Raw genomic sequence first — 23986 nt, forward strand, 5'->3', positions numbered from 1 at the left:
GTACACAACTGTACTATGTTCTTCGTGATTCACTGTTGCAGTCATCACATTTGGGTTGATTTCCCAAAGCTGAGGAAAAGGGTGGAGGCAGTCAAGAAGACTGGGGGTTAGCTAGGATGCCCTGCAAGACTGCAGTGGCAAAGCCTGCCCTGGATTTGGAGAAGATAGGCAGGTGGTAATGCTTGGTGAAGGTGTGAACAGATGTTCATGTGGCAGCCTCCGGAATGTCACTGGTAGGGACTCCTCTGAGGAAAGCTGCAGAGGTGGAGGCTGCTCTGGTAGAGTGAGTCCTGATCCCCTTAGGGGGAGGTTTCCCATGTTGCTTGTAACAGAAATGGATGCAGTGTGCTATCCATCTGGAAATTGTTTGTTTGGATATGGCTTTGCCTTCTGCACCTGCAGCTAAGCTGACTAGCAATTGATCAGTCTTTCTGAATGATTTAGTCCTGTCTAGATATAATCTGAGCTGTCTGTGGACATCTAGAGAGTGCAGAATCCTTTCCCCCTTGTTTTGTGAGTTAGGGAAAAAGGTGAGCAAATGAATGGATTGGTTGAGAGCCACACTGGACACCACTTTGGGCATGAAGGATGGGTTAGTCCTGAGGGACACTCTGTCAGCATGGAAGATAATGAATGGCTCTACAGCCATTAGTGCTTGTTGCTTGGATACTATTCTGGCTGAAGTGATGGTCAGAAGCAAGACTGTCTTCCAGGAGAGAAACTTTAACTCTGCTGAAGATGCTGGTTCAAAGGTGGGCAGGGTGAGCTTTTCCAACATAAAGTTTAGGTCCCAAGCTGGGGTAGGTGCTCTTCTGGGTGGCCTCAAGTTGCTAGACCCTCTTAGGAACAGTTTGATCAGAGGGTTTGAGAAAAGTGGGTGCTCAGTGTTGAAATGAGCAGAGATACCAGAAGCATGAATTTTAATAGAGGAAAAGGAGAGACCGCTGTGTAGCAGGTCAGTTAGGTAATCCATGATGAGAGGTAGGGAGGGCTGTGCCATATCGGCTCCCTTAGCCTGAATCCAGGTGCAGAACCTTTTCCATTTGTCAGCATAAGACTTTCTAGTGCTAGGGCATCTAGCCTCACGTATAACACCTAGAACCTGTTCACTGAATTTGGCAGATTGATCAGTGGTCAGGGAATAAGCCAGGCTGCCAAAATGAGGGTCTGCAATTGGGGATGCATGAATTCTCCTTCCCTCTGGGTCAGGAGGGTTGGGGTCTGAGGGAGATGCCATGGTGGCAGTGGAGACAGGCTGTGCAGCAGTGGGTACCAGTGCTGGCCAGGCCAGTCTGGAGCAATCAGAATTGTCCATGGTTTTTCCTCCCTTATTTTGAGCAGTACCCTGGTAATGAGAGGTAGTGGGGGAAATGCATAGGCCGAGAGGGTGACCCAGGGGAAGGATAGGGCATCCACTTTCCAGGCCCTGCAGTGAGGCTTCCTGGTGCAGAACTTGCTGACCTGATGGTTGGAGTGGGAAGCAAAGAGGTCGACCTTCGGGGTGCCCCATTTCTGAGTTATTAGGGTGAAGGTTCTTTGGTCTAGCTGCCACTCGTGTGGGTCCAGAAGATTTCTGCTTAAGTTGTCTGCCAGGGAATTTAGAGAGCCTGGCAGGAATTGTGCTAACAGATGTAGTTGCATGGCTGAGGCTGTGTGCCAAAGGGTCATGGCCAGCCTACATAGAGGATAGGAGCGAGTCCCTCCCTATTTGTTTTTATGCCACATCACAGTGGTGTTGTCTGTTTTGATCAGGAGAGCCCCTGGGGAGAGAAGGTCAATGCATGCTGGACAGCTAACATCTTTTTGGTTGATGTGCAGATGAGTTTGCTGTGGGCTCCACTGGCCCTGTATGCACCCCAGGCATAGTCTGATGTATCTGTGGGGAGGGTCTAAGCAGCGGGGTGGTGAGAAGGGTAGTCCCTTGTTGTGGGAGCATGCTGCTGCCCACCAAAGAAAATCTTTCCTGAGGCAAGATATCATTGGTATATGAGTTTTGGTATAAGAGTTTCCAGATCCTGAGGGTGTTGACACCAAAAGCTTTTTAGATACCACTGAAGTTTCCTCATATGCAGTCTGGCATATGGAATAAGAAGAATGCAAGATGCCATGAACCCCAGAGCCTGCAGGATTTTCCTTGCAGATAACAGGGGTCTGGTGGCTAGTTGAGAGAAGTAGGCTGTCAGGTAAGTTTGCTTTTCTGGTGTAAGGAATAACATCTGGGATGCTGTGTCCTGGATAAGTTTGCTTTTCTGGTGTAAGGAATAACATCTGGGATGCTGTGTCCAGGCTTGCTCCCAGGACTATAATCCTTTGGGTGGGTACTAGTTTGGATTTCTTTTCATTGATAGTATACCCTAGGGAGGTCAGTAGGGATTTTACAAAGGCCAGGTGCTTGAGCAAATTTTCCTGACTGCCTGCCTGAATTAAGCAGTCATCCAAGTATGGGTAAATTTGTATATTTCTTTGTCTGCAAAAGGCAATGGCGGGGAACCAGACATTTTGTGAAAACTCTGGGAGCAGTAGATATCCTGCCATGAAACGTAGATATTTCCTGCATGATTCCCTGACAGGAATGTGGAGGTAGGCCTCTTTTAGGTCTAGGGTGGCTAGCCAAGCATTCTTGGAGAGCATAAGAAGTAGTTGCTGGAGGGTGAGCATTTTGAATTTTGGTATCACCAGGAAGGTGTTTAGAATGGATAGATCGAGGATGGGGTGCCAGGTGCCCTCTTTTCTGGGTACCAGAAAAAGTCTGGAGTAGAAACCTTCGCCTATCTGTTCTGCAGGAATGTGCTCTATTGCCCTCATGGAGAGCAGGGGAAAGGACTTGCTTTTTTGCCTCTTCCCACTGGTTAGAAGGAAGATCTGGGAACCCTTTTGGGGTTGGTAGGTGAAGAGTAATTGTGAGTTCTTACCATGAGTGGGTGGCTTTGCACTCTCTGGTTTTGAAGTGGAAGAACTCCACTGCTTTGATCTCTGCATTCCCTGTGGCTGCTGTCTGGGGGGTCTGCTTCCCCGGGGTCTGGGATGAACTGACCTGGAGGGGGCAGGAAAGGACCAGTGTTTGGAGAGGCAATGCCTACTGAACCTGGGAGGCTTGACCTGTAGGAAATCCTTAACTGTCTGCATAGATTTAGCTTTTTCTTCTATCTTTTTTAAGACCTCCTCTGCTTTGGTGCCAAATAAGTTGTCTTTGTGCAAGGGTGCATCCAATAGTTTAGATTTGGCATGGTCTGGCAAGGGTTGTTTCTTAAGCCAAGCATGTCTTCTAAGGACATAACTGGTGACTGCTGCCCTGCAAGATGCTTCTAGGGCATCAAAACCACAGTGTAAGGTGTGCTTAGTTACTTGACTTGCAGAATGCATTAAATCTTGCAACTCTTTATTTTCTGCACAAGCAGGAAAAGTTGATATTTTTTGTTTGTGGAGTTCCATGGTATGTTGCTGAAATTTTAGCATATGGAACTGATAATTTAGTGCTGTGACAGCAAGAGTAGCAGAGGTGTATACTTTTTTACCCCATCTGTCTAGTGCTCGGGAATCCCTATCTGAGGGGGTGGAATTCTTAGCAGAAGTTGCTTTAATTCCTTTAGGCCCTTGAGAAACAACCTCAGGGTCAGCAGTAGGATTTTTGAAAATAAATTTGTGTGAGTCAGGGACTCTGTAATACCAGTCAGGTTTTCTGGGAGCAGGAGGGAGGGTGTCAGGAGTCAAACTAGATTCCATGAAAACATCATCCACAACATCCAGGACAGGGGGAATGGCCAGGATTCTGTGCTGAGGAAGGTCTAAGAATTGTCTGAGTCTCTTTTTAGACTGAGGGTAGTCCTGACATTCCCATTGGACATGCTCCCTTAAAGTATGAAGGGTTTCCTCAGGAAAAACCCTCAGGTGGAGCAGCTGAAGTAATGGATTCCTCTGCATCAGAATGCTCATAAGCAGAGAGGGGTTGCATGTCTTCATATTCAGATGCATTAGAGTCATCAGACTCCTGTTCAGATAAAACTACTGGGGACAGATCTCTTTTTCTTTGGAATCGGTAGCTTGGCTTCCCCTAATCAATATTATAAGGTCTTCCGCCATTTTAAGCATTTGAGACTGAGGCAAGGAAGCAGGTGCCTGAGATAGGGTCGCCGGTTTCTTGGGCATGGTTCATACCCTGGGCCTTAGAAACTCAGTAGTTTTTGAAAGAACGGTAGATGCGAAAGTCGTCAGTTTGTGTTGAGAATCGGTAGTGCGAAGTACTTCCTCGCAAGCCAGTGCCTGCTCAGTGGCTCCGATCCCATCCAAGGTAGAGACAACTGCAGGATCCTTAATCGAAGAAGAGTTTTGTGGCATACCGGACTGCGAAAGGGTCTCGGTAGTGGCCTGCGAATCCACCTCACTGAGGACCAGAGAATTGAAGACTAGCTTAACGGAAGCGTTGTCGGTAGGTTTGAACCTGTGCGGTCTGTCTCTGTCTTTAGCCTTACATTTTTTCAGAAGATCTGCTGTCAGACGGCTTACCGAAGCCATATCGGAATTTGAGGACTGTGAGAGAAAACATCTAGCTACAATAAGGGCCCGATGAAGTATAGTTCTGGCATTGAACAAAGAACAAAAGTGACAGCGAGGGACGTTGTGGTCTGGGCCTAAGCAAGTGATGCAGTAAGAATGAAAGTCTGTGTGGCATTTGCTTTCCACAGGCAAGACAGTTGTTAACTTTTTCTGATATCGGTTAGAGCAAGAAAAAAGGATCCCCAACAGGATACTTAGCTTTAGAAGACTTCAGCTTCAATTCGGAAGACGAAACTCAGGTAGAGGCCAACCGGCACTGGTGCGAACTGCTTCTGCTTCGGGCTCCTTGGCAAGAAAAACTGATGTAATGGTGTTGGCCACCTTACTTTATACTACTGATGACCTGATGTCAGTCCTGAAGCGACACAAGCTGACGCAGAAATACTAAGCCTCTGGTATTAGGGCTGGCCTGGCCGAGGGCTACCCTGGCAGGGATAACCCAAATGTGATGACTGCAACAGTGAAACATGAAGAACCTCCACCAAATACAGCTTCATAAAAGCCCATTTCAATTCTAAACCACGATTATAAAGTGTTTATGTCTAAAATGGCTAAAAGAATGGCAAAGGTGATACTGAAATTGATAGATATGGAACAATGTGGTTTTGTGGATGGAAGGCAAACATTTGACATTAATAGAGCAATGATGATCCACAGGGAAGCACAGTGTAAGAAAAAAACACTGTTGTTATTGTTGGGTCTTGAAACAGAGAAAGCATTTGACAGAGTAAACCAGGATTTTATGAGTAGGGCAATTGAAGCATTTGTATTCCCTGATAAAATTATAAGGTTGATTAGAAGGATATACAAAGGACTGGAAACAAAAATTAAAGTGGGAGGAATTCTTCTCTAAGATCTATCTGAGTAGAGGAACCAGGCAGGGGTATCCTCTTTCCCCTTTGTTATATGCATTATATTTAGAACCACTGGCAAAGAAAATAAAAGACTCAGAAATTCAAGGAAATAATTGGTATGGTAGTCAAGTCATTTGGCTTTATTTGCGGATGATATTATTTCATACCTGATAAAACCAGAAAAAGACATTTTCGTGTTGTGGAACATACAAAGGGAATAGCTGTAAACTATGTAACCACACATGAATTGGTTCAGCAACACCCATATTTAAGGGGACATGATAAATGAAATACATAGGAGTATGAATTAAAAAGGATTCTGTTATGGCAGCTAAGGATATGTGGGAAGAGACTAAAAAAATAATACAAAAGAACTAGAAATTGGAAGCTCTGTTTTACGGATATGGATAGCAAGATACAAGCAATGAAAATGTTTTTAGTCCCTTTGGTTTTACACACAGGTCAGACATTTTTTATCAACTAGAGAAGTTGTGGATAGCAATTAATAAAGAGCTGAATGATTTTATCTGGTAAGAAAAAAGGGCAACAGTCAATAGGAATAAGTTGATCCTTCCAATAAAACAAACTGGTTTGGGATTTCCTAATTTGATGAGATATTTCAGAGCTACAGAGTTAAGGCTCCTAGACATAGCACAAGCAGAAAGATATAATTTAAAATGGAAAGGGATGATGACGAAACAAGGGTGAAGCTCAAGAAAGGAGGAGAGACTGGGATTTTGGATGCAGATTCTTAAGGAGAATAATAATATCTACAGAGTATTATATTCAGAACGTAGCAGAGTAAGTATTCTAAGAACTACGCCAACATTGGGATGGAGAAAGGAGATTCTGTCAATAGGGATAACTGCAATTAAGGGTACAAGGAATAGGCAAAAGGGGGGGGGGTTACTGGAGAAAACTGGCAAAAGAACCAGTGCATTGGGAGCAAATAATTAGAAGGGGGAAATGGAAAAGACATGCATCTGGAGCATTTCTTCCCAGGCCTCCTCAGAAAATTGGCTCTTTCCAAGTCAGACTTTCTCAGGAAACAAATGTTAAATAAATAAATAAAAGAATGGGAAGAGGCCAAGACTTTATTTTCACTGTAGGCTAGAGACTGCCTTCCCTATCAAGGATTAATATCAGAGTACAGGCAAAGAGAAAGAAATAGGGGGATCCTAAGCAAAAGGCCAGCACTGGTAGAGTTTTTAGTAGAATCTACAACATAAGCTGCTGTTAAAAAGGGATAATTAGCAGAGCACATAAAATATTGCATGATAACTACAAGAATCAGCCAGAGCAGGTTAGAATGTATTGGGAAGAGGGACTGGATAAGCAATTCACAAAGAAACAATGGCGGGATATATGTATGACTTCCAAATATGCAACAAACTCTAGAAGATTTTGGATCCTTGCTTGTTTACATAGATATTGTATACCCCTAAGAATTTTTCCTCAGGTAGATAGCAAATATTGGAGGTGTGACGGAGAGGGAAGAGGTAATTGGGAACATATTTTTTGGGAGTGCAATGAGTTGGCAGACGTTATGGGTTCTCTGCAGACTACTCTACTGAAATACTGGGTGAGCAAACTGGTATAACTAAGGAAATGATTTTTTTGAGCTATGATACAAAACCAGAATTGCCTAGACATATCAAGGCCTTGCTGGGTCTAATTATAGTGGCTGCCAAGAAAAGCAATTACTAGAAAATGGATATCAAAGTCTAAATCAACTGTACTAGAAGTAGTGAATATAGTAACAGAAAAAACAACTAGAATTTAGATCATCAGAAAAGGATAAGAGCAAATTACATAGAAAAATGGGAATTGTGGGAACAATGCATGTATTGCAATGTTTTGCAGGAGGAATGAGGTTTAAGGAAGAACAAAATTGAATGAGCTGTGCAATGCTTGCCTGGCAATGACAGCATAGAAGATTATATGTGATGTATAATGTTTGGAACTGAAAATATGTCAATATGGTTTATTTTCATGTATATAAATTTATGATTGTCTATGTTAAGTGATAATTTAATAAAGATGTTTCTTGTTAAAAAAATACAATGTAAAAGAAAACTGAATATAAAGTGCACTGAGCAGTGCTAGAGTTACACTGCATTTATCTATCACAAAATTTGACTGACCGCCCTCATTTACACAGATACTGTTGTGTAATCACACTGGAAGCAAAATCCAACAGACAGTCAAAAAACATTCACAGAAGCTAAATAGAGCCAATATAATCTGTACATTCAAGTAATTTGAAATTAAATACCATTTTTAACTACACTGCAGAGACGCACTTTACTACAAACTACAACAAAAATATCTTGTTTGGTACTTAAAAGCTTGTAGAATTACACTGCACTGCTGTGTTACTCAAGCTGGATTACCTCTTAAACTGTAATGTTGTGGTCACCTACGTTAACCAGTAAACTGCAACAGTATAATTTCATGATTATAAATACTGAATGGCATACTATCCAATATCTGTTGCGACTCACAGCAGAAACTACACCCTTTACGTGATCTAATGTAATGCTAACAGAGCCCATAAAATCATTTTCACAAATGACATACTTCCATCATTAGAGAAGGCAATGACAACATTTCCAGAGTCTGGTAAAAATTCCCGATCATCAACTTCACCTCCATCATTTTTGGATTTGGAAAAGAATATCTCTAATTTATCAAGCAGTTGGTCAGTAGGCAGATCTTTTGGGATGTTGGATACCAAGATCCGTTTATTGCACACAGATGTCTGAATCTGCAAGAGAAAGATTATTTTCTGGTCAGAATAACTCATATAAGAGGACTAAATGTAAACACCATATAGTCATCCTAATGTTTTACTACTGGGCTACTGTACATAGGTTTAGAGTTATTTAACGTACAGTACCACACCTTGTTAAAACACACAGTTCCACCAGCCCAACCTTATGACAGGAATCAATCCCAGCTATGTTGGGGGCACAAGGTCAGGAGGGTTAAGAGCGGGTAAATAAGACTGTACAGGCAGTGGGCTGCTTCTATTTCTCTAGAAATTTGGGTGTGAGAGTTAGCTACCTTACAAAACACTCATGCATGAAAAATGGCATACATCTGAAAACATGTCACAGGACAGTGACTATAAGTGGCTAAGTATAGCAAAGGGCAAAGGTACAATAAAACATTAAAATAAATGCAACCAGGGCTAAAGGCTGGGGTTCGTAATTGAGTAATTTACTGCACAAGGTGGCTTAAGCCTAAGCCAACATGGATAGAACTGTCCACATCATCAATTAATGCAGTAATTCACACTGTGATATGCATGATTTACCTAGGAATGCCAACCACTGTGCTTCTGTTAAAAGACTCTTAACTAGTTTAGACATTCTCTTCACAATTTATCTGTTTATCATAACATTTCTAATTACAGGATTTTTTTTTTTAATAACATGACTTCATATTCACAATCGACTCTGACCAAAATGAATGAATCATAAACATTTACAGCAATCATTTAATAGAAGACAAACATGTATTACTTGCAGTTAAGAGCAAGTATGTTACTCCCATTTAGTAAGGCATGAAGTACTCAAACTACAACGTATCACAATTGTAAAATACACTCCCATTTAGAAGCCAAGGTAACACTGACTGTGCAAACTGTTTTTTAGCAGCAGAAAATGCAAGCTGTTATGATCCCACAGTCTGTAAATGCCTCGGCTTCAGATACTTATAACTGAAATGGAAAATTTGACTCCCTATTGAAATGGCGACACACAAAATGTCGAGTGCTAACACTATGGAAAAAAAAAAAAAAGAATGAAAATGCAGAAGGACTCTTGAACATCGTTCTTCTCCTTTAAACTTTTTTGCAGAGGGGGACCCTGCTCCTCCTAATGTGGAAAACAAGCCCCACACACACCCTGAAGTTACGTAGGCCATCTCCAAGCTCACCATACCTCAGAGAAAAAGGAATATTCTGAGAAATGGAATTTCGGGCTTAGTAAATGCAAGTCCTTTTTTTGGCCATTCAGTCTCTGTTTTTGGTACTTGCTTTAGTGGGTCCCAACATTTCAAATAGAGAAAGATTCACTACTTTTATGCTGTGCCTTGTATCTACAACTTTACCTACAAGTAGGGAAAATGATTTGGTATAGTTTTCTCTGTGATGTAGACGGATGAAACTGTGACTATGGCCAAGATGATTTGGGTTTGACTTGCAGCCTCCTGGTGCTGAAACAGCTGTCTAGGAAAGGATGAAAGTTAGTGTCCAAGGCCAGATTACCCATCCTAAGGGAACAGAGTCAAATCTCTACTGCAGGATCACAGCTGCAGAGGGAGAGGTGATGTACTCCAATTGGACTCAGGGGTATGAACATGGCTAAATAAAGATGTGCTCTCCAGCTCAGCATCACAAGTGTGTTGAAGCATGCACTCAAAGCAGTTGGATGCAGCAAGACACTGCAACTCACCAGCAGGCTGGCAGGGCAATGGCTGTTGAGTATAAAATACTTATAACCTCTGGAAGGATTATTGCCACTGTTCCCAGCTTTTGCCTCTCTCTCCTGATGTCTTCTAGTTTATGAGTGGTGAAGAACAAATGACCAAAATGAGAACATCGGTACATGGTCAAAGGTTGAGTGATGGCGGTCAAAAAAAAAAAATTCTGCTATAACAGGCTAAAATCCTACTTATTTTATATCATCACTTCACAGTAACTTACAGTTTATAATAGTGTAATGCAGACAAAACAAGACTGTGGACCGGTATGTTGTACAGTTTGATTCTATTCTTTTATGACATCAGTATATAAAGCTGATTTTTACATCCATGCTTTGTAAATTACTCACTCAAATAATGTTTGCCTCTGCAAAATACCTTTATATTAAGCTGGCTAGATGTGTATCAGCAAATCAAAGAAATATGACTAATTAATTCCATTACTTAACGTGAACTCAATATGCCTGTTTCATATTCAGCAGTGTTCAGTCCACAACTCAGGTAGGACCCAGTAATCTTACCAAGACTGATAGTTCACATTCAGCAACAACTGTTTACTTGTCCTGTTGATACATTAGAATCATCAAGGAGGTATACATGCACACAGTACCAGACACATTCTGACAGATCAAATGGGGTGCAATAATTTAAATCAACTGTAATATACAAGAACCTTGACCAAGTAACAAACTATCACATTTTAATTCCATATGCATTGCACTGCTGCAAGTTTAAATATAACAGATATAAGCAAATAGGCTTACCACAGTCCCCCTGAAGAAAATGTTCCATAGCAATAGTTTAAAGCAGCAGGCATGTTCACATAATAAGGCCAGAGTCAGCAGTAACAGTAAGAACTGTATCTGATAACATTTCCTTGGAGTCTGCTTCCACGAGACAGACAGGGCTGGAGCTCCGGCTATGAGCCGGGGGACCAGGGTCTGATTAGTAGCCCTAGCACTGAAGGAGCAGAGAGGGAGAGGAGAAATGTTACATGGCCCACTTGCCTCTCCCAGCAGGTGGACAGGGTCAGCCAACACTCAGAGCTATACTGAATAGTATGATTTCCATGGTGGAAACCAGGGGAAACCACTGCTTCTGCTGCAAGAGGAGTGCAAGGACTTGGAGGGAGCACCCCTTGCATAAGTGAAGAGATGTCCTGCATGGGCAGCCCACTGAATGTCCTATATCATACCCATTGTGCTATCCCTAAAGGCTATGATAGAGAAAAAGACTGAAAAAAATTCTTTGGACATACTAACACAATTTTTGTTAGTTTGTCTCCTGATTTAAATGCTGTCACATCAAGAGAAGAATGTTACTATCTCAATTGTTACTCTACTTACAGCTCATCTTGGATGATTGCTCTTTTTTTATAGGTCCAAGCTAATGCTCCGACTGCCGACTGTCCAAGTGTCACCCCTGCTGTTCTAACTCTCAATCCTGATATTAGCCCCTCTGGTTCTGAGGTCACTGTCAGGAAGGAAAAGGGAAACAGAGAGCAGCATGTACCCTAGTACTATCTTTTTTTTAAACAAGAAACATTTTTATTAAATTATCACTTATGACACAGGCGATCATACATTTATATAAATGAAAACAAACCATATTGATGTAATCTTAGTTGCAAGCATTTTACATTACAAACCGTACTGACATAATTTTAGTTGCAAACATTATACATCACTTATAATCTATACAATCACTGTCAAACATTATATAGCTCATTCATATCCTGCCTTCTTTTAAACCTCATTTCTCCCCTGTATGCATTGTTCCCATAATTCCCATTTTTCCTATGTAATTTGCTCCTACCCTTTTCTAAAGGCCCCAGTTCCACTTGCTTTATCTCTGTTACTATATTCACTACTTCTAGTACAGTTGGTTTAGATTATGATTTCCGTTTTCTAGCAACTGCTTTTTTGACAGCCACCATAATTAGACTCAGCAAGGCCTTACTATGTCTAAGCAATTCCGATTCTGTATCACAGCCCAGAAAAATCATTTCCCTAGCTAAGCCAATTTGCTCACCCAGTATCTCTGATACAGTAGTCTGCAAGTAATATTTAAAGTCTGTCAACTCATTACACTCCCAGAAAATATGTTCTCAATTACCTCTTCCTTCCTCATCACACCTCCAACATTTGCTGTCTACCTGAGGAAAAAATTATCTGGACACTACTTGGGGTATAAACATATCTATGACCAAGCAAAAATTCTAAATCTTCAAGATTTTGTTGCATATTTGGGAGAAAACATATATCCACACAATGTTTCTTTGTGAATTGCTTATCCAATCTCTCTTCCCAATCCTGTCAAAACTCCTCTGCTTGATTCTTACAGTTATCATGCAATCTTTTATATGCTCTAGTAATTATTCCTTTTTTAACAGCAGCTTCTGTTCTATATTGTAAAAAAAACTCTACAACTGTTGGTCTTTCATTTAGGACCACCCTATTTCTTTCTCTTTGCCTATACTCCGACAACACTGATATCAATTCTTGACAAGGAAGGCAATCTCTAACCTGCAGTCAAAATAAATTCTTGGCATCTTCCCATTCTATTAACTTTCTGTCTCTAGTTATTTGCTCCTGATATCCTGGTTCTTTCCCAGTTTTCTCCAATAAATTCCAGGCCCCTCCTGCCTATTGTCTTTATCCCTAATAGCAATTATCCATACTGTCAGAATCTCCTTTCTTCATTCCACTGTTGGCTTAATTCTTAGAACAATTTTTGCTACTTTCTGAATATAATATTCTGTATGATTATTGTTATTTTCCTTAAAGGTCTGCATCCAAAAATCCCAGTCTCTCCTGGTTTCTTGAGCTTCCCCTTTCTCATCATCATCATCATCATCATCCATTTCTACTTTGAATTATAGGTTTCTGCTTGTGCTATGTATAGGAGCTTTAACTGTGTAGCTCTGAAATATCTCTTTGAATCGGGTAATCCCAGTCTGCGTTGTTCTGTTGGAAGAATCAACTTATCTTACTTGTCTCTTGTCATCTTCCCCTCCCAGATAAAATCCTTCAGCTCTTTATTAATTGCTATCAACAACTTCTCCTCTGGCTGATAAAAATATACCTGACCTGTGTATAAGACTAAAGGGTCTAAAAACATTTTAACTGCTTGCATCTTAACATCCATATAACAGAGCTTCCAATTTTTCTCAGTTTTTGTATGATCTCTTGTTTAATCTCTTCCCACATATCCATAGCTGCTACACTAGAATAATTTTTAATCCATACTCCTAAATACTTCATTTTTTCATGTCCCCATAAATATGGATATTGCTGAACCAATTCATGTGTGGCTACATAATTTAGTGCTATTGCCTTTGTTTTAGCTTTATTAATTTTGTATCCTGAAAAAATATGTAACTGTCTCAACATGTTCCACAACACTAAAATGTCCTTTTCTGGTTTTATCAGGTATAAAATATCTGAAAATGCAGCCAGCTTTTCTTGACTACCATACCAAATATATCCTTGAATTTCCTTATTTTCTTTGCCAATGGTTCTAAATATAATGCAGATAAACAGGAAAGAGTGTACCCCTGCTTGGTTCCTCTGCTCAAACAAAACTTAAAAGAGGAACCCACCCACTTTAATTTTTGTCTCTGACCCCTCATATATGCACCTAATTAACATTATAATTTTATCAGGGAATGCAAATGCTTCCATTACCCTGGTCATAAAGTCCCAGCTTACTCTGTCAAATGCTTTCTCTGTGTCAAAACCCACCAATAAAAGTGGTATTTTCTTACATTCTGCTTCCCTCTGGATTATCAATGCCCTGTTAATGTTGTCAAATGTTTGCCTCCCCTCCACAAAACCACATCGATCCATAACTATTAATTTTGGCATCACGTTTGCCATTCTTTCAGACATTATAGACATAAGCACTTTATAATCATGATTTAATGTTGAGCTGGGCCTGTATGAAGCTGGATCTGATGGATCTTTACCCTCTTTAGGTATTAGAGCTACCACTGCTTTCTTCCAGGATGTTGGTACTTCTCCTCCTCTTAAAATACTTCCAGATCTTTATCAGTTTTTTCCCTACTATCTCCCAAATTTCCACAGGAATACCATCTATTCCTACAGACTTCCCTGTAGATTGGTTATACATCACCATTTTTATCTAATCTCCTATCCTGTTAGCAATAGAGCCTCATCTACCTTTAACCTTGGCATACTTAATTCTTCCATAAACATTTTCATTTGTACCTTTTCTTGATTTCCATATTTCTCTGCCTTATACAGACTTTCATAGAATTTCTAAAATATTTCTAATACCTTTACAGGATGTCTTGTAATCTTCCAAGTTATAGGCTCCCTACGTTTGGTGACATCCTGTTCAACTTTCTGTTGCCGGAGTCATTCTGCTAAAAGTTTTTGTACTCCAGTTATTATCAAAAACAGTTGCTTAAAAGCAATCTTTCTAAACTCATGCATATTATCGCTGTAATCCCTTATTTTCTGTTTAGCGTTCTGCAGGTGCTGCTCTTCTTTTTCTGTGAGATTCCCCCTATTTTGCAATACTTATCATTTGTCAGTCCCTCTAAATAATTCTTGTTACTTCTTAACAATATCTTCCTTTCTTTTATTTCCACCCCATTTTAAACTCGGCTTTAATTTTACCACTCCCTAGCTATATTTTCAGAAGAAATTTCTATCTTCTGTAATAGCTCCTGAATAATTTCCACTACCCATTTCTTAAATTCCTCTCTTTTGAACAGATAGGTGGGAAAGCATCCAGTGTCTCATTTTTATTTCATTACCCTCCATTTTATTATAGTTATTACTGGTGCATGATCTGAAATAGTTATTGGGTGCATATTAAGGCCTTCAATTAAATGCACATGTTCCTGTGAAATGTAAATTATGCTTAGCCTAGCCCAGTTTCTGTATCTTGGAAAATAACATGTAAATTCTATCTGAACACCTAGTACTGAATTCACATCTTCCATGCCAAATGTTTTCATAAATTTCTTCAAAAAATAAATCTACCCTCCTTTGTTACGTTTTCCCTTCTGGCTCCCTCAGACACATCTTCATTGTTGTAAATCAAATTCTAGTCCCCACCTGTAAGTAATACACCTTGCTGAAAGCTGATTATTTCTCTCAGAATTGTCTTAAGCTCCATTATAACAGTTTTAGGTGGAATGTAAATACAGGCCAGTTTCATTCTCCTCCCTTGCCAGTAGCCCAGTAGTACTACAAATCTACCATTATTATCATTTTTATCCTATTCTATCACTATTTGAGCTCCTCTTGCAATTAAAGTACTCCTCTTTGTCTTTTCCTTTGTCCCAGGTATTCTGCTGAATAACCATCCTGAAAACCTTTCTTTATCAAATTCATATGTTCAGTTCTTTCCAAGTGTGCCTCCTGTAACATAACCACTTTCACACTACATTTTTAATATAGTTCACTTCTCTTTCTTTTTTGTATTGATTATTGATACCATTGACATTTAAAGGCATTACAGAAAGCATCACTGTATTAAAAAGTTATTTTCCCACCTTTTATGTACAACAGCTTTTTTGTTAAATGTCTAGTTCCAGCTTTTGTGTTCCATACAAATGCTGTTTGGCAAGTTGAATTTTAAACAGTTTCTTGTCATATTGATTTGAGCCTATGTCACATCTTACAAAACTTTTTGTTTTATTGAAAGCCTTCATAAAAAAACACACCCCAATACCCCCTAAAACCTATTAACTTAATAATACCAGTGAAAACTATGTATGTATTCAAATATTAAAGTTTTACCCTCTTAATACAAACAAATGTTCCAAACTAACAGCCACACTCACAGACTTGATTTAGTCTAAAAGAAAGGTTTTCCATGCTAAGACACATGGTGCAGCCTGTGCTTATACTAAGTGTTGTCTGGTTTTGTCTTATCTTTATAGCTCTCCCAGATGGGAAAACACTTGAATGATTTTAGAGAACATTATTTCCTAGCCATTACTCTTTATCAGATTGTCTCCTGGAGACATAAGGACCAGATACAAAATCGCACTAAGCATACATTTACTTGTTAGAAAAAAGCCTTATAATATTCAGTATTCTTTTTTGTTTACTTGTTTTTTCTTAAAACATACTACTAGATCAAGCTAAGGGTATTAATCGAGTCATTCCACTATGCAAGAATGAAAAAAACACACTCATTTTTCTTTTGTTATGCCCTGTTAACCAGACTTTTCTCCTTTTTTGTATTTAGATATATTTTTTTAGACTGCAGTGCCTACATTTCTTAAAGCCGAACAAGGAGAAAGAGAGAAGAAGGGAGAAAGAAAAAAGAAAAAAATCAGGAGCACCGGCTTACGTTAGTATCCCCATTACACTTAAAAATAGCTGAGAAAACTTTACTGCATGCAAAGAAATCATGCGCTATAAAAATACCATTATGAAATAATTTGTTTTACTTACAGTTAAATTTCTCCGTCCTCTTCCCCCCTCAAGCATTTTTCTGAACATTACTGACATGAAGTAGAGCATATATTTTAAAGTTCCCTCCAAGTTTAACAAAGTCCAAAAATATTTCCAGACTTTCTTGTTCTATTATGTTTCACAAATAAAATTATTACTTTGTAATCCCACATTTGTCAATTTCCAAGTTACTGGTTTTATTCCCATCTTCCAACTACATCTCTGTTTAATTTTCAACATACTCTCGATTCTTCTAGTCGACTCTTGTGCTTTTTTCCTTCTCTCAAGCATTTTCTGTTGAAACATTGGAAAAGGTTTCACTGGCACAGTCACTCTGGGGTCTTTATTATCAGAGAAGCAAGAAGTAGAATCACCTTCTGTTTTACAGCTCACTTTTTGTTGGACGAACTTTTGTATTTCCTCCTTAGCATGTACTTCATCAAAATATGATTTTGTTCCTCCAAGAAAGAATATTTTGAAGAAAGCTAGGTACAGTAGTTTGAATCACATGCTTGTTTCTTGACATTCCCTGAATAGTGAATAAATTTACTCCTGTTCTGCCTGTTGTACAATGAGTAATCATTAACAAACACTGCTGTCTCCTACATTCAGTACTTTGTCCTTCTGCCACAGTTTTACCAGAATCAACTCCTTCTGCTGGTAGGATTGTATCTTTACTACTAGGTTGCTTTCTCATAGCCAGGTTTGGACCATACACACAATGTGCCTTTTCAATTAACAACTCCTGCTGGTGAATACTAGTCCAGTTGCTTATTTGTGCTTTCATAAAATGAATACAGTCTGTTCCTACCAGCTTCTCTGGTATAGCAGAAAAATCTCAGGTTTTCCCTACATGTTCTGTCCTAATTCTAGTAATTGATTGAAACATCTTTTCTTGAGCGGTCTCATATTCAGCCAGCCTTTTTGTTATTTCGACCTCTGTTTTTTGCAGTTTTATCACCTCTTATGAATACCTGTTTAAAACATCTTCCGTTTTTTTCCATCCTTGTGTTGTTTGAGTTGACATACTCCATCTGTCTTTTGTTTATTTTAACCAAGTCTGTGTGCAGTGGTCTTGTACTTTCCGCTAGGTTACTGGAAGTCATATCTGGAGCTTGCACTGCTTTTTGCTGAATTGCTGCAGTATGTTTCCCAGTCAGTGTTTTTCCTCACCTTTTTAGCTGACTTTCTCTCAGGTCCTCTGTATTTCTTTTTTCCTGGCATCTAGGCAGTGCAGTTACTGGAATTTATCCAGAAGTATAAATCCACTGACTTTCTCTGCTGCATTTCTCTTTTCACATGGGAGAGCTAGAATTAAGCTGTTACTCAATGTGAAGCTATCTTGGAAGTCATACCCTAGTGCTAGCAACCTGCTTAGGAACTACCACAGTAGAGTGGGACGGAGGATGGGACAGTGGTATCCTGGGAGTGGAGCGGCACCTGCAGCACCATCCCTGCTTGGATCCTACTTTGTTTACTGAGATCTAAGTTTATTTCTCAAAGTGCGGACAACAGCAGTAGCAGACTGGGAGGGCAATGGAGAGTAACTTTGAGATTATGTACCTACCCTGGCCTAAGGGGCATCATGTTTTCTCTGTCCTCCCACCCAACCCCCCAGCTCAGTACCCTCTCTTTGAGCTCTGGCCTCCACCAGCACTTCCATGAGAGGGATGCCTAGCACATTATTATCTACCCAGGAAATGTATGCACATCCTTCCTGCCTTACGGTCCAGCACCTGACCTGCTAATAGAACTCATGTTGCCTAGGTTGCTTCATCCGTGTAGGTTATTGATAAGACCTGGGTAGGTACTTTTAAATGAGTAATATGAAATGTGGGCCAGTCTTCATAATTTTACATTTTACTTGTTCAACAGCATTACTTTTTCACACAGCTAGTTAAAAATATTTTTGGTCTTGATATTAATAAAGGATTTGATGTATAAATTTTGTACTGGATATAACCAAGACACACATATTTTCTCTCTGCACATGCACAGAACATTCAAGGAGAGCACAAATTCATGTAAGTGATTGAATTCCAGTTCACTTGACAACATATCCATGCCAATTCCTGAATGTTACTTAAACAAACTATATTTATCTCCTATAACTTACTATTGGATTCTTCAGTACTTTCTCCAGTTGAAATGCATGCCAATATTTATTTGAAAATGTATTCAGAATTGTATAACAGGATGTATATGTTTCTATATTGTTATCATTTCTACTCTCCAGTGATGTATCATAACAGAGATTTCCCATCAGCTCTAAAGACAGATTGTGTAAAAACACGTCAAGCTAACCTGCTCTACATACCCCTAGATGAAAGCTCATCTGTCTAAAGTATGTGAATAACATTTACTATAAAATGTAAATGGCAGATGAAATAAAATAATGTACTCTCAAAAGCAAACACACTTTAATATAATATTGCTCTAAATGTTTGCTTCATCAGCACACTGTGTGAAAGCTTTGTGGAGTTGGTTTAATTTTTATTAAACTGATTATTTTAATGCTTCTATTGTAGTTTTTGAGCCACTTTTCTCTCCTTTGTTTATTACATTGTCCTGGCTCGAACTTTGCCTGCTTGAGCTACCTGTTAGATTGGAATAAGATTTACCTTTCCATGCAACTTGTCTCAGTCTAGATAAAATATTCAATAACATATTCCATTATGGGATCATAAAGTTAGCGATCTAATGGTAAATTGAAGCCTTAACAACTCAGGTTCATTTTACATGGTCTTACATAATAAGAAACAGCAGCAACAATCCTGTGTTTACCAACCATTGTCACCAGTGTGATCCCTTAAAGTTTTGCCCAAGTCACTCTTTTTTGGCATTATTTTACAGATATCAAAAGGGACTCCTGTGTCTGGCTCATCGAATATGTAGGTGACTGAAAAATTGGGACTATCGTCCTTTGTCCCACCGATACCACTTCTTTTCAAATGCCATTTAACATTACAAATAAATGGTGCAGAAGAAATGAATTTTCCTTAAATGTAAAAAAATGAAGAACTGCTGCATTAAGAACATACTCCTTGAAAGCTGATGGGCAACAACTAAAAAGTCAGCACGACAGTAAAAGACTTTCAAGTCCTTCTAGAAGATGAGCTTTCAGTTGACACTGACACTAATACAAACATCTTCAAGGTACTTTGCCTTATAGCCAAAAGCTAAAGCAACTCCCTCTTATCTGTAACTTTCTGCAATCTTAAATAAATCCTATACCTGACATACAGAGGATTAAATAACCTCTTTCCATCTGAAACCATTTGTTTAGAATGCCTGCCTGGTGATATGAACATAAAAAGCCACTTGACCTCTATATATTTTTTTCTGCCAACTATTAGCACCCCCATTGGTCTTGAGCCTATTCAATTTTCTACCACTGGGGAGTCCCTAGCATAATGGTCTGAATGGTAAGTATACAGGAGACAGTGACATGGGGAGAATTAAGTGGGTAACATTACTGCTCTTTTGCTGTTTTTGTAGAGGGTTTGCCCTTCATCTGACTGTGGAGAGGGGACAAGATCAAAAGACATTTTCTTATTGAGCTTTGCTGTCTATTTCCCAGTGCTTTACTGGTTATAGAAATATATACCTTTGATGCGGTTAAAGGATGCAGGCCATATGCAAGGGGTAACTGACTTCCTAAATGTGTCTGTTTCTTTTGGATGCATGGGTATAGGTTCAATAGGCACATATATGGACTAAGATGTACTACTTATGAAACATGCACTGTTGGTGCTGAGGTTGCACTCATGACATCAACCTGCTCCAAGTTACCTGGGGCCACCATATGAGTTGCAGGTGACATACTCAGGAATGCATTGCAGTGGGCCAGGTTGCACATAACACTGACAGTGACCGTGCTGTTTTTATAACTGCTGTTCTCTTCTGGGAGCGCAGTAACATGCAGACAGGTACATAGGTAAAGCATGCTGCAGGCCAATGCCAAATTGGGTGGACAAGATACCGATGCAGAGATGACAGCTGTCTCTTGCCCTCAGTGCTTTTGCAATGGAGTAGGTTGTATATGATACACAGCTTGGCGAGTCCATGCATTGTATAGCATAAAGTACAGTTTTGTACCTACCATAAATGTAGATGTTCGAGTGTTCATACAGCTGCAGTCATTACAGATGGGTTATCCTGCCGTCAGGCGGGTCCTCTGTCGGCCGAATTCCAAAGTCTAGGTCCGGCGTCGGTTGTTGTCGCTTCTTCCCTGATGTCAGTGCGGCAGGGGTATAAAAGAGGCAGCCGACGCCATTTTCTTCAGTTTTTCTTGCCCCAGATGTCAGGTGCCCCCAGAAGGAAGACAAAACATAATGTTATGCAAACATGCAATATAGAAAAATCAAAAAACAGTAGTTGCAAGCAAATACACCATAAAAGAATACCCCAAATAGGTTGTATGATAAAGGTGTTTGTCATAAGGCCTGTCCTAAGAGGGGACGGAGGGGGGGGTAACTTGGACTGCAGCTGTATGAGCACTCGAACATCTACATTTATGGTAGGTACAAAACTGTACTATGTTCATCGTGCATACAGCTGCAGTCATTACAGATGGGAAGAATCCCATAGCTAAGTAAGGGTGGTAGGCACTAAGTGGAACTAGGAGGGGTGAGGATGCCCTGCAAGACTGCTGTGGCAAATCCCGCTCTAGATTTAGAGTATAGCGGAAGGTGATAGTGCTTGGAGAAAGTGTGCACTGAACTCCAAGTGGCTGCTTCCAAAATGCCCTTGGTAGGGACCCCCCTGAGGAAAGCTGCAGAGGTAGCTGTGGCCCTGGTGGAGTGGGATCTGATGCATGCAGGCACAGTTTTTCCATGAAATGAGTAACAAAAGCGTATGCAGTGGGCTATCCATTTTGAAATTGTCTGTTTGGAAATAGCCTTTCCTTGAGCACCTGTAGCATAGGACACAAAGAGTTGCTCAGATTTCCTGAATGGCTTTGTCCTGTCCAAATAATAACGAAGTTGTCTGTGAATGTCCAAGGAATGTAGTAGTCTTTCCCCTTTGTTTTGTGGATTTGGATAAAAGGTAGGTAAGTGGATAGTCTGATTCAAAGCTACACTGGATACTACCTTTGGCATAAAGGTAGGGTTGGTTCGTAAGGAAACTCTGTCCTGATGGAAAATGATGAATGGTTGCACAGCCATGAGGGCCTGTAGCTCCGAAACCCTGCGTGCTGAGGTGATAGCCAGAAGAAAGGCTGTTTTCCATGACAAGTATTGTAGTTCTGTTGAAGAAGCTAGCTCAAAGGGGGGAAGGGTCAGCTTTTCCAATACGAAGTTGAGGTCTCAAGCAGGGACTGGTGGTTTCCTTGGGGGTTTTATATTTTTTGCCCCTCTGAGGAACTGCCTTAAGAGAGGATGTGAGAATAAAGGAGGATCTGTGTTGTATTGTGCAGAAATGGCTGAAACGTGGATCTTGATGGAGGAGAAGGAAAGCCAACTGTTTAACATCTCAGCTAGGTACTGTAAAATTTGAGGTATATTTATTACCCAAGGATTCTGGCCCTTTTCTTGATTCCAGGCACAAAATCATTTCCATTTGGCAGAGTAGGCTTTTCTAGTAGAAGGTCTTCTGACCTCCAAGATGACATCCTGCACCTCCTTGGAAAGGAGAGTCTGTTGGGAAATTAAGGAATTCTCCATGCAGCTAGATTTAGGGTTTTGAGCTGGCTGTGAAGGGTTTTGTCGTTGTGCTGGGACAACAGAAGAGGGACTAGAGGTAGGATCCATGGTGGGGAATGTGTCAGGCTCTTCAGGAGCAGATACCAGTGTTGTCTTGGCCAGTCTGGAGCAATGAGAATCATTTGTGGCCTCTCTGCTCTGGCTTTTAATAGAACTTTGGTCAGTAGAGGAAGAGGCGGGAAGGCATAAACTGTCAATGTTGTCCAATTGAAAGAGAGTGCATCCACTTTCCAGGCCTGTGGTTGATAGGTCCGTCCTTGAACAAAATTTTTTCAACTGGTAATTTCTGTGGGTAGCAAATAGATCTATGTCTGGCTGTCCCCATGCCTGAGTTATCTTTGTGAAAACTTGAGGATGCAACTTCCATTCGTGTGGATCTGTCATATTTCTGCTTAGGTTGTCTGCCAGTGTGTTTTCCTTCCCTGGCAGGAATTGTGCCTGTAGTTGAATTTGCAATTTCAGTGCTGTGTTCCATAGGGTCATGGCTTGCCTGCACAGGGGGTATGAATGAGTTCCCCCCTGTTTGTTTATGTACCACATCACTGTGGTGTTGTCTGTCCTTATCAATAACTGGCCTGGATGCAGTAGGTCTTTGAAGGTCATAAGAGCATTTTGCACGGCTAGCATCTCCTTTTGGTTGATGTGTAGGTGCTTTTCTTTTTGGGACCATTTTTCCTGAATGCACTGATCTGCCATGTGTGATCCCCAGGCGTAGTCTGAGGCGTCTGTTGTGATGATTTGAGTTGCTTGAGGTACACAGAAAGGGAGACCTGTGTTTCTTTGCCATGCTTGAGCCCACCACAAAAATTCCTTTTGAAGGCATGGAATGAGTGGTATAATTGTTTCCAAGCTGTGGCTGTGTTGAGACCATAAGTTTTTTAGGTACCATTGAAGTTTCCTCATATGCAGCTTTGCACATGGGATTAAGTAGGATGCAAGATGCCATGAATCCCAGAGCCTGCAGGACTTTCCTTGCAGTTAGCCTGGTGAAAGTTGCCATTTTGCTGAAGTATTGAGACAGTTGCCTTTGTTTGTCTGGCGTGAGGTAGGCCATCTGTGTGGTTGTATTCAAGCTGGCACCCAGGAAAATAATCTGTTGAGAAGGTATTAGTTTTGATTTCTTTTTGTTCACTGTGTATCCCAGGAAGTTTAACAGTTTTATTACAGATGCCAGATGCTGCAATAGTATGCCCTTGCTGTCCGCTTGGATCAGGCAGTCGTCCAGATATTGGTAGATTTGTATTCCTTGTAGTCTGCAGAAGGCGATTACTGATGCCAGGCATTTCGTAAACACTCTGGGCGCAGTAGATAAGCCAAAGGGCAATGCAGAGAATTGGTAATGGGTTGAACCTGCAAGAAACCTGAGGTATCTTCTGCAATCTTGTCTGATAGGGACATGCAGGTATGCCTCCTTGAGGTCCAATGTTACCAGCCAAGACTCCTTACCCAGCATGGGAAGAAGCTGCTGTAATGTGAGCATCTTGAATTTTGGCACCTGTAGATATGTGTTTAGGATGGCTAGGTCTAAGATAGGTCTCCAATCTTTCTCTTTCCTTGGTACCAGGAAAAGTCTGGAAAAAAAACCTTGACCTTGTTCTTTTGCAGGTACCTCTTGAATCGCTTTCATGTCCATGAGAGCGGAAATTTGTCTTTGTGCCTCTGCCCCTTGATTTTGTGGCAGGTTTGGCATGCATCTCATTTTTGGGAGGGTGTGAAAGTGGAACCTGTAGCCTCTGTCTATAATGTCCAGAATCCATTTGTCTTTTGTAACAATATGCCAATTTTTTGAGAATAATGCCAGTTTTCCGCCCAAAGGTGCTGCCACTAAAGCTTTGCTTGGCAGGTATAGGGGGAAGTCATTGTGTCTGTTTTCTAAATGACTGTGATCTATCTTCTCTACCTCTTGGGGTTGGTGCTTGCCACTGTCTTGCTCTGTAAGATCCTTGAG

At 40.4% G+C, this 23986-nt stretch overlaps 1 protein-coding gene across 1 annotated transcript in view; it reads right to left on the minus strand.

Moving 5' to 3' along the window:
• The window catches only part of IFI35 (interferon induced protein 35), a 504650-nt gene that overhangs the window by 91086 nt on the left and 389578 nt on the right, over window positions 1-23986 (minus strand). Inside the window, exon 7 of the mRNA XM_044054662.1 lies at window positions 7989-8175. Within this exon, the coding sequence (XP_043910597.1) occupies window positions 7989-8175 (187 nt within the window). The remainder of the gene's footprint in view (window positions 1-7988; window positions 8176-23986) is intronic.

The sequence above is a fragment of the Protopterus annectens genome, chromosome 13.part0 (genome assembly GCF_019279795.1).
Source record: "Protopterus annectens isolate FY-2018-M chromosome 13.part0, PAN1.0, whole genome shotgun sequence".
Taxonomy (NCBI): Eukaryota; Metazoa; Chordata; order Ceratodontiformes; family Protopteridae; genus Protopterus; species Protopterus annectens.